This window comes from Corylus avellana, chromosome 1 (genome assembly GCF_965113065.1).
Source record: "Corylus avellana chromosome 1, dhCorAvel1.hap1.2, whole genome shotgun sequence".
In the NCBI taxonomy this organism is placed as follows: Eukaryota; Viridiplantae; Streptophyta; class Magnoliopsida; order Fagales; family Betulaceae; genus Corylus; species Corylus avellana.
Window position 1 is genome coordinate 8,366,019 of NC_142490.1, and position 12,259 is coordinate 8,378,277.

At 32.6% G+C, this 12,259-nt stretch overlaps 1 protein-coding gene across 1 annotated transcript; it reads left to right on the plus strand.

Annotated features, from left to right (window-relative positions):
• The first annotated feature begins 7,405 nt into the window (after positions 1-7,405).
• On the plus strand, positions 7,406-10,248 carry LOC132170746 (U-box domain-containing protein 9). The gene is made up of 2 exons (XM_059581833.1): positions 7,406-7,829; positions 8,982-10,248. The coding sequence occupies exons 1-2, from the start codon at positions 7,563-7,565 to the stop codon at positions 10,059-10,061; spliced, it is 1,347 nt and encodes a 448-aa protein (XP_059437816.1). The 5' UTR covers positions 7,406-7,562; the 3' UTR covers positions 10,062-10,248.
• The last annotated feature ends 2,011 nt before the right edge of the window (positions 10,249-12,259 follow it).

Genomic DNA, 12,259 nt, shown 5'->3' on the forward strand with positions numbered 1-12,259 from the left:
ATATTATACCTTATAATCTTATCTACAATCTTAAAGAATCCAATTTCAAGTCTTTATAACTATGTTTTGTACCATATATATACATACATATAAATATGTGTGTGTATATATATATATATTCATCACTTTAAGAAGAAGATTCCTTTTATCTTTTTTCAATACTTATTTTTCTTTTTCATTGGACCTCTCCACCCAACCAAACATGAGGATATTTTCAACAACATACGTACCAGATTCCTTTAACTTTTAAAATATTTATTACCTCAAAGATAATAACTTATGTAGGGAGGTTGCACAAAAGTCACCTTTTGTGCCACCAATAAGAAGCTGACACATCAGTCAATTTCATTAGACTTATACTTAAAACAAAAACTCAACCTCACCAAATTACACTCTAATAAAATAAAAAATTAATTTTTTTTATTTAAAAAAAAAAAAAAAAACAGAATTGAAGCGGCCACCCCTCCCCCACTTTGGGTGGCCACGCGGCCATTCCCATGGCCTGGGGTGTCTCGCCGGCCACCCCATAGGCCATGGGGTGGCGGCCAGCCACCCCAGGCCATGGGAGTGGCCGCGCGGCCACCCCCATACCCTGCCGGCCACCCAAAGTGGGGGAGGGGTGGCCAACCGGCCACCCCTTCAATTCTGTTTTTTTTTTTTTAAATAAAAAAAATTAATTTTTTATTTTATTAGAATGTAATCTGGTGAGGTTGAGTTTTTGATTTAAGTATAAGTCTAATGAAATTGACTGATGTGTCAGCTTCTTATTGGTGGCACAAAAGGTAACTTTTGTGCAACCTCCCTATATAAGTTATTCTCTATGTCAAATACATACATCATCATTTGACTATTTACCTCATTCCCAACATAATACTAAAAAAAAAAAAAAATGGGCTAAAGAATAATTTTATTGAGACTATATTGACTAATTTTTCAATTAAAACTTTGAAAATTCAAACAAAGAGAATTTTTTTAAACGATATATTTTCATTGATATAACAATTAAATTGGACAAATTGTTCCCTTACTACAATGTCAAAGATATAATTTGAAATCACTACAACTCAAACACTATTTATGACACATCCAGTAACCTATTGGGTTATTACAAGATAATATCTTTAAATATTATTGTCCCAATCAGTTTTAGATCTGTAACAAATTCTGACGAATCACATCTCTAGCCAACATAATACTTTTTAAAAAATTATGGTAGAGAATAATTTTATTGAGACTACATTGACATATTTTTCAATTAATCAAACAAAGAGAATTAGAAGCTTGAATAATGACTTTTTTTTTTTTTTTTTTGATGAAAGGATTGAAGAAATTTTGAGAGAAAAAAATGATCCTTAAATGTGCCCTAGCTTTTTCCAGCTGTTAAATGGCTCCACACGTAGTTATTATAAATTTTGAATAATCATCAAGAAGGGAAAAATTCATAGAATTTGAAAATAATAATCAAACATTCATATTTATATGAATTGTGTTTATGTTTGTTGTGAGCTTGAGCCCACTTTTCTTTTGATACATAAAAATCTTAAAAGCTTAAGGTTTGCTTCTTTATTAGCCTCCTTGTTCGTTTGTCAGTAGGGAAAGTTCCAATTATTTATTATATGATTTGATGGAATTGCTGCAAGTTCAAGTATCTAATCATCCTGTCCCTAAAGGGTAGCTCAATCGGTTAAGACTATGCTTTATGAAGCGAAAGTTACTAGTTTGAATTCTCACTCTCCCCTCTTATGTGAATATGTAAAATATATATATATATATGATCATCCTAACATCATCAGAACCATTTATTAAATCATAGTACTCAAATTTTAGGTAAATTTAATGATTCTCTAGGGAAAAAAAAATAATAATAATAATAAAAAAAATTGGCCCCCAATAAGAGAAAATAATAATATGACCTCCCAATTAAAGAAGAAAAAAAAATTTTGATAATTGGGTCTTCATTGCTTTAGAAATCAGAAGTTTAAATATATAGGTTTATGGTGCGTTTGACATTGCGATTTTATAGACAAAAAATATGATTTTAAACCAAATCGAAGAAAATTGATTGTTTAAGATTGTATTTTTCAAAAAAAAAATTGTGATTTGAAAACGTAGAAAATCTGCATTTTCAAATCACAGATAAGGTAGTGTTTTTTTGAAAACGTACAATTTTAAACGATAAACTGCAATTTTAAATGTCAAACTGCGATTTTACCAATTGCATAACCGTGTTCTTCAAAACCATATTTTCAAATCGTACATTTTAAAATCATACTTTTTTAAATCACAAATTCAAGCGAACCATAATTTTAGAAAGCTCTAAAAATCAGCGATTTCAAATACCACCGGGGATTTGAATTTCAGCAGTCAAACAAAGAAAATATGCCATGAAAACAATTCTAACAATTCACACACAAAAATATGAAGTATAGATGAAAAATTGGAGCTACAATTTTTTTTAATCCTATTATTAGTGCTACAGCTACTGAGCTACTGATATAATCCATTTTCTTCAGTAAATTTATAATCTTCGATTCTTTTAAATTTTGTTCTTATTTTGTACTTCTTTTTCAAGTTAGAAGAGGAAATATTGTAGATTAAGAAAGATTCTCCCCACTTTTCATTAGAGAAATACTAGATGCTCTTCTGGTCTTAAGTGAATATTATTTTCTAAAAATCGAGTGAGAAAAATAAGGGTTAGTTTCTTTTTTGTTTTTTTTAGAAAATAACATTCACTTAAGATAAGGAGAACACCAGGTGAATATCAGGAGTACACCAAAAGAACACGTAACATTCCCCTTTTCATTATGTGTTAGGCGGGTGTGTAGGGGCGAAATTAGATTTTTTTTTTGAGTTTTGGCCGAAACCTACATAAATTTATATAAATTAATCAAATCAAACCTATCAAATTAGCCCCAAAAAAATAAAACAAAAAAAAAAAATCCAAACCAAAGTAACTATTCAAAATTGCCGGGACCCAAATATAAAAAATATCACTTTTATAAGGAATTTGAAAAAAAGAAAATGGGAAACTTCACAAAACTCGAACTTGAACGCATTTTGAAAGTACCCCTAATGTTCAAGGTATCAAATTTCAATTAGGATTTTTCATTAAATCTTGTCAAAATTTTCAAAATACTATTATTTTTTTATTAGAAAAAATAAAATAAAAATTTGTAAAAATTCAGGTGTTTATTTTTTATAAAAAAAATATTTGCAATATTTTTTATTTTTTATTTTATAAAAGAAATGAGTATTTTGAGAATTTGACAAAATTTAATAAAAAATCCTAACGGAATATGATAATTGAAAAAAAATAAAAAGTTGAATACCCTTAATTGAAAGTTTTAAACATGCGGAGAAAATGTTAAAACCAATAAAAGTTAAGAAGGATTTTCTAAAAAAAAAATATTTTAAAAATGGGTTAATAACTTTTTTGGTACCTCAGTTTCAACGTTTTTATTTTTTCTTCTTAGGTTTTAAAACCAAACAAATCTGGTACCTCATTTATGGGAAAAGACAAAATCAATACCTCAATTAGTTTTCATTAGTCCGAATTAATGGAATTCCACTTCATCTCCATTAATATCGCCACACGTGTCCTAAAATAAAAAAATAAAAAAATAACTAAACCTAGAACAAAAAGAGTTTTAAAAAATAAAATAAAATTATGGGGTGGTCGGCTACCCCATTTTGGCCTTGGGGGTGGCTCAACCATTCCTAAGGCCAAAATTGGGGTGGCCGGCCACCTCATAAAAATTTCACCTTTTTCTTTTTTTTTTTTTTTTTTTTTTGAAGTTTAGTTTTTTATTTATTATTATTTTATTTTTATATATTTTTTAGGACATGTGGCATATTATGGGAGTGACACATGGAATTTAGTTAATTGAGACTGACGGAAACTAACGGAGGTATTGATCTTATCTTTTCCAATAGGTAAGGTACAAGATTTGTCTGGTTTTAAAACCTATGATACCTCAATCGGTTGAGGACCACGCCTCATGAAGCAAACATCACTAATTTGAATCCCCCTCCCCTATTGTATGGACATGTAAAAAAATAAAATAAAAAATAAAAAATAAAAAAATTATTAAGCCAAAAAAAATTGACAAAATTCTTTAGGATTAAATACTAAATACCCAATGTGGTTTTGTTGCTTTATTTTTTCCCCCTTATGATTTGATTTTTATCACAGGAAGTCTCTGTGGTTTTGATAATAGACCAAATTAATTCTCTGCCAGTTGACCGTTAGTTGACTTAACGGAAATCCACGTGGACCAATCAAATGTTGACACGTGACGCATATTTAATATTTTAAAAAAATTAAAAAATAATGTATTTAAAAAAAAAATAAAAATAAAAACAAAAAAAATTAGGGGCCACTCCATGGAGCCTAGGGGGTGGCCAAATTTTTTTATTTAAAAAAAAAAAAAATTTAAGTAGGTACCACGTGTCAACATTTAATTGGTCCACATGAATTTTCATTAAGTCAACTAACAAAAAGATTATTTTGATCTATTATCGAAACCACATAGATTCCTTACAATAAAAATTAAACACTAAGAGAGAAACAATAAAGCAATGAAACCTCAATAATATTTAGTATATAACCCAATTCTTTACCAAACGGGCCCCACTAATTCAAGTTCAGCCTAATTCTTCAAGAAGTTTCTTATCCCTAGGGTGAAGAAGTCAACCAGTACTTGAGAATAAGATGCTTTTCAATTTCCACGGGTTAAAAAAGAAAGTAATAAATTACCGCCGCCCAAAGAAATGTCACCATTTTCTAACCCAAAACTACCCTTCTTGTCTTTCAGTCCTTTTCAAGTTTCTTTTTCTTTTTTAAGCCTTATGTGAAATTAAAATGCAACCCCCCAACTTTATTTATTTGCACTGGAGCCCTCATACCCTTATCCACCACCAACTATATTGGCTACTGGCTAGTACAGTCTCATAAATATTCGTCAGTTGGTGTTGTTAGCGTACATAAATCTCACTTTCATATCTTACCAAAAAAAAAAAAAAAAATACTCACTTTCATAAACAGGCAAGCCCAGGGAGATAAATGTAAATTGGTGGGTGGCTTTGTACTTTGAGCAAGAATATCATTTTCCAATCAACTTGTTAATAGGAAGTGACGCATTAACATTATAAAATAGTTATAGATAAAAAAAAATAATTTACAACGCTATTGTTAGAGATATAAATTATAGGGTTACTCCATTCAATTTGCCTCTACATAAAAGATAATAAGGCCATCTAAGGAAAATAAATCAATAACTCTTAAAATCTTCTCCACATGAAAAATATACACCCTCATGGTCATTAGTACGACGAGACTCACATTTCATTGGTATGTAAGGGTCTCTTTGGAATTGTGGTTTTATTAAGTATGATTTTAAAAATTGTTTTTCTGAAATCGATACTTTTTAAAACCATAGATGCGTTTGGTAAAACATGTTAAAAAATATTTTTTCTATTAATTAAATGTTTGGATAACTTTAGCATATAATTGCAGTTTCATGGTCAAATTACTAATAAGGACATTTGTTTATAACAGTAAAATAACTAACATTGTATATAAGCCTCAATTTTAACATATTTGCAAACAAAAATATGACTTATAATTTGACATTAACTTTGAGTTGTTTATATAAGAGCACTAGCAAAAATAGAAACCATATAACTCATTCTCAGCAACATAAACCATATAACTCATTCTCTTCCCTATATATAGCAAAAATCTCAAAAAAAAAAAAAAAAAAAATACCCACAAAAAGTCACATACATCCGCTTTCTTATTGCTTTCCTAAACATTGGAAATGCTACAGCCAATGTGTAATAAGAAACTTAAAGAGCTTTCATAAATATTATTTTAATATAAATATTTATCTGTGTCTCCTATTTTCATCTTTTTGCCTTTTATTGGAAACTGTGTTGAAATTTTGTAAAAAATTAGATGGTAGATATGAAACTTTTATTTTGTAAAGAAATAATATTTTAATGGTATATGGAAGTTATTGTAAAGTATATTTGAATAGGAAAACAAAAAGTAGTTTTATTTCCTAAACTTAAGAAAGATCAAAGGGAAAATGTGCTAGTGCTCTAAGCAATGGTATCTTGCCTTCCACCGTATTGTGCCGTTCATCTCTTCCCCAACCGCTTCTACTGCTTGCTGGTTGTTTGTTTGTGTTTTTGTTTTGAATAAAAAGTTTTTTTTCTCTAGATCCGCCCTCATGAGTGAGAATGAATAATTAGGTGTGAAGGGTTATTTCTCACGGCCGATTCAAATAAATTTTGTTAGTAAATTGGGCTATTCATGTCTTAGATCTACTCTTTAATTATATTTGTACATGAGTTAGCGGAAGATTGAAGTCATAGATAACACCTGATTGTAAAAAATTTTGTTAGTATCTATAACATCATAGCATGTGGCTATGATTTTTGTAAAACTTTATGCTTTGTGCTGTAAGAGCTTTAATATTAATGATCTTTAATCAATAAAATCCTCAGATTTCCGTTTTAAAAAAAAAAAAACAAAAACAATATAGAAACAAGTAATATGTATGCCTTTTTTTTTTTTTTAGTGTTTGTTTTTGTTTTTGTTTTTGTGTTTTTTTTAGACAGACTTCAAACGGACGTACAATGAAGAAGAGAGGTTTCTAACCTATTTTAGGTGGGTATTTTTGAAATCTTTTTCATTTAAACTCGGAAATTTGGTAATTATTGTTCCAAATATTTTTTATGCGAAATCGTAATTTTGCTTTAATTTTGCGCATTTTCAAATAACACCTCATAGCATGCTTATAGAAATCACCAAATTTTTTGTTTCCAATTTTAGTTTATACGTTTTTTAAATAACAATGCCAAATACTTTGTGATTTATTTTTAAAACACAGATTATTATTGTAAAATCACAATCTCAAACTCACTCTAAATTACCATATTAGACAAGAGACTCAAACTATAAAAAGGGGTACACCTCACCTATAGATTATGCTCATTCTTTCCTTTCCCACAGTATTTATTAAGTTTTCTTAGGATACAGACGAATGGGATTGATATTTCATAGTGATTATTATTATTTTTTTTTTTAATTTCGCAAGTGACCCGTCACCAGTACAATTGTCCAAAAATTTGCTTTAACGGTTATATATTATATTTTTATCTTACAATTATTACATAATGTTCGCGTAGTGGTACCACCTATCCTTAATTTTTTTTTTTTAATAAAAATGGATCAACATTAAAAATATAATTTATACCAATAATTTTATACTTTTCATACATATTTCGTTAATTTTAAATGAAAAATAATAATTAATGAAGGGTTAACAGCCTACTGGCGCTACAGGTGCATACGACAACATCGCAAAGTTCCTTCTCATAAAAATCTGTTTCGGTTTCATTCTCTCGTTGAAAGAAAAGAAAGACGGAAAAAAATCCAAAGCAAGAGAGAAAGAAAGCAAGCAAGATGCCCAGAATTGTGAATCTCCTCTGGGTTTCCTTAATCTAATTCCCACCCAAGATTTTCCTCTTTCTTTTCTTTTTTGAATTTTCTGGAAATGGCGAAGACTGATAGAGCCGTGGCGGCCAAGGCTACGGAGCTGAAAAAGGAGTTGCAGAGACTGGTGAAGGCGATTGTGGATGAAGATGACTATAAGGTTGAGACGGCAGACAAGGCCATCAGAACCTTGTCGTCTTTGAAGGACTTGAAATTGAACAGCTCTCTCTCTTTGAGATTGGATGATGGTTTGGCTGTTCCTCAAGAATTCAGATGCCCCATTTCAAGAGAGCTCATGAGGGACCCTGTTGTTTTGGCCACTGGACAGGTTGGTTGCTTCTCTCTCTCTCTCTTTCTAGTTTGAAGTTGCATTTACGTCTGTTGTTGTGGGAATTTTGGTGGGTTTTGCTCAATTTGGACGTGAGTGCAAGATTTTTTTTTGTTTACATTTTGAGACCTTTTTTTTTTTTTTTTTTTCAAGTATACTAGTATTGAATGTTCTGTTCTGCGATGGCGATGGATTTCAAGTCTTCTTTTTTTTTTAAAATATATATACATTTGAGTTTTGATTCAGCCTCTGGCTTCTTGTGTTTTTGGGATTTGGCAGTTTCAAGAATTGTAGATTGGAGAAATTCTGCTTGATTTTGAAAGATCTGTGGCTTTGCCCAGACCTGAATTTGTTTTAGGAGTTTAATTCTGTGGAATTCAAAATACTTGCCTTCATTTCGGAATTGTTTTATGGGAGTTTACTTCCTCTTCATTATTTTGAGAGGAAAACTGAAGGTGATTCCAATTTCTGAAGATAAATTGATATACACCCATCAAGATAAATCCAAAGATCTACTACCATCTTCTGTATAAATCTCCAGTTATCACTTTTGTCTTCATTTGATGCTTTCATCTCAGTTTCTTGCTTGAACTTCATCCAAGAATGTCATTTTTTTCACTCATTTTTGGTATTTGATATGATTGTTCTGATCTTCAGAATTTATGACAAGCTTTCCTTCAGATAATTCCTTCTTCTTTTGGGTCAAGAAGTCTAGATGGTTTGGGTATTCATCAAAAAAAAAAAAAAAAAAAAAGTCAAAAAGAAACTGTAGATGGTTTGAATTCCAAATTTTGGTGGAAGTGGAATTTTATGAATTGAGTGAACAATGATATCGAATAAGGTCACAGTCTCCATGTTAACAATGCCAGTAGGCAAAGTTATTGAAATGTGACATACTGCGAAAGATGATCCAATTTTGGATACCAAAACCTTATCTCAAAAAGTAGAATTAGGAATCTGTTCTCATTCATTCATAACATACAATGACTTTGTTACCAACAAGCACCAATTATTTCTGCTTCAAAATCAATATCATCTTTGTACAGTCCATCTTTTTCCTTATGTTTTTTCCATTTCTTATACTTTTCCCTTCTTATTGATCTGCATTATACAACTGATTTTAGTGCATTTAATACTTGTGTTGATCTGCAGACTTATGATCGTCCATTCATCCAGAGGTGGCTGAATGAAGGCCACCGGACATGTCCTCAAACCCAACAAGTTCTCTCCCATACAGTTCTCACTTCTAATCTATTGGTCAGAGAGATGATTTCCCAATGGTGCAAGGAGCATGGAATTGATGTTCCAAAGCCTGTACAGAATATTGATGAGGAGGTAGTGACCGATGCAGACCGAGACTCTTTGAACTCACTGCTCGACAAGATGTCCCGATCCCTTTCTGATCAGAAAGAAGCTGCAAAAGAGGTTCGGCGTCTAACGAAGAGAATGCCATCATTTCGGGGCCTGTTTGGTGAGTCCACCAATGCCATTACTCAATTGCTCAATCCACTCTCACCAGGCAGGCCTGACACTCCTCCTGACCTTCAGGAGGATTTGATCACAACAGTTTTGAACATTTCAATTCATGATAATAATAAGAGATTAGTCGCAGAGAATCCAGTGGCCATACCACTGCTTATTGAATCTTTAAAATCTGGAACCATTCAGACAAGGAGCAATGCTGCTGCAGCCCTCTTCACATTATCGGCCCTTGATACCAACAAGCTCATTATTGGAAAATCTGGTGCTCTCAAACCTCTGATTGACCTTTTAGATGAGGGGCATCCATTAGCCATGAGGGATGTTGCTTCAGCGATATTCAACTTATGCATTGTCCATGAGAATAAAGGGAGGGCGGTCCGTGAAGGCGCAGTCAAAGTTATTCTGAAAAAGATCATGGATGGCATACTGGTTGATGAATTGCTGACCATACTTGCAATCCTTTCCGGCCACCAAAAGGCGGTCGAGGAAATGGGCGAGCTTGGTGCCCTTCCGTGCTTGCTCGGTATCATTCGGAAGAGCACTTGCGAACGCAACAAGGAGAATTGTGTTGCCATTCTGTATACCATCTGCATTAATGATCGGACTAAATGGAGGGAGCTTAGGGAAGAAGAAAATGCCAATGACACACTCTATGGGCTTGCACAAACCGGGACTTCCAGGGCCAAGAGGAAGGCTAATGCCATCCTTGAGAAGCTCAGTAAATTCGCATCAATATCGCACACTACTTGATGAAATAAATCCCTTTGTAGATATCCTCTTTTCATCTCCTGCTGTACACACCAATCCCAGCTTTGTTACCTGTAAAAGAGTTCAAATATTTGTACACATTACCTGTATTGATCATCATCCTGGGCAACTTTTAGTCCATCTTAGGCGTGTATAGATGAGCAAAAGTACATTGATTTTTGTTTTCTTTCGTATTATCTCTTGCTTTTTTAGTGTATAAAGGTTCTTTCGAGTTTGCGAATTCAAAACGTGCAACTCTCAGTTTGGCCTTTCTACAATCTCGTTGAAAACCAACCGCTAGTTTTGTCTGCGAAATTACGGTGCCGCAATCTCGTTGAAAACCAACCGCTAGTTTTGTCTGCGAAATTACGGTGCCGAACGCAGTCTAACACAGGTTACTATAATTGTTTGGCTTGAGTTGTCTAGTCTACATCAGGTAGCTAACCTATTTGAAATTGACCATATGGAATTGTTTTGGATTATACGGGTGAGATTATGATATTTGGCCTACTTGCTAAAAGTGATTGGGATCAATGAGCGGTAATGAGCGGCTGAGAGACTGGACTTGTAGGGTCTCCCTTGTTCCTGTCATCACCAACCTTTAAAAGTGTCGGCACCACATTACATTTCTCAATTGTGGATTAAGAATAAATAAAGCTGTTTTATTATTCTTTTATTTATTTTTTAAATAAAGCAGTTTTTTATTATTATTATTATTATTATTTAAATAAAGCAGTTGAATTGATACGAACTTACTTGGACGGCGGTTTAGCAAATTGATGCGCTGACTCGTTATTCCATCATTCTCCTTCAATATTGCTACAGTATAAAAGTTGAACTTTGACCCCTCAATCAGGGGAACAAAAAAAAAGAAAAAAAAAGAGGTTGAAGTTTGAGAAATGAAATAGACAAATTTGCATAGATTTCGCACTAATTTTAGAGTTGAGGATGCCTAATACTTTTGAAAAAGCAAATAATGATGACAACTAGTGAGACTGTTTTTTTTGGCAACAACATGAATCATGTGATTCATGCTATACTAGAGAGACAAACATATCCCCCTTTTTTTCTCTTTTTCTTTTTTGGTCTTAAACAATTGTACTTTGTAGGAAAAATGTTTTAGATCGATCTATGAGGTATTATTTTTTAGCAAAGCACTTCTTGATGTTTAAATTTTGCCAATTTAATCTCTTCAATTCGTTAATTTTTTAAATTTTCATGTCACGTAATAAACCTGTTGGGTAATGGGCTAGTCTTGGAATCAAACGGTTATCTCACATCAAAGAAAAGCCCAACAACCAAGCCTATTCACACGTGCCATTCAAGTCAACTATCAGCTGAGGGTTAACGTTGCCGAGGATTCTCCACAATTATCCAAGGCCACGATTGCTAGTTAAAAGCCACTCTTTGAAATTCTAGGGTAGCACTAATGCCCGAGAATTCAAGAGTCACGATCGATGACAACAATCGGAACCAACTGCAACATGCACCTATAAAAGGGAGCAACTCTTTGTAACTTGAGTGGTTATTAACTTATTATTATCTATAAAGTCTATTGATTTAGGCATCGGAGCTATTTCCTGTCGACACACCTGACAAGCTCTTTTGTTGAATTCTTATTCATTTTGCGGGATTTCATCTCTCTAGTTTGCCTCATTCACCCAAAAACTATTCCAGCAATACCCAATTTAATATCGACACATTCCGCAAGAGCACAATCAACATGTCTACTTAGTGTCTGAACATGTTTGCTTACCATGTAATGACACATTAGCATAACAGGTCATCATCGTAGTTTAAACAAAAAGAACAATGTAATTTTGAATGAACCCTCTGTTCAGTTCCTCTTTCACATAATTACAGAATTAGAGACACTGGTTTCTTTTTCCATTTAGTCGTCTTCCTCCTTTGACCCTCTTTTGCACCGCCGCCTCCGCTCACCGTGACTAAGCCCTTTTCAACCGGGTCTTGCCGGTGTTTCCAAACGTTGGATTGTTGGTCTTGTATCTAGTCCGTTCAAAAAGACAATGTATATATTATATATAGTGTGAGCATAAATATATTAGCTAATTCCCTCATTGCTTGTATCACTTGTCAAGCCATCCTTTATTTTAATGTGGATGGTTAATATAGCGTGAGCATAAATATATTAAGTAATTAACAAAGATAAGTCAAAAACTTGGCTTAGCATACTCGTATTA

Coding starts and splice junctions, on each gene's coding strand:
- LOC132170746 (XM_059581833.1), top strand. CDS start 7,563: ATGGCGAAGACTGATAGAGCCGTGGCGGCCAAGGCTACGGAGCTGAAA. Junction 7,830..8,981: donor TTGTTTTGGCCACTGGACAG/GTTGGTTGCTTC, acceptor GTTGATCTGCAG/ACTTATGATCGTCCATTCAT.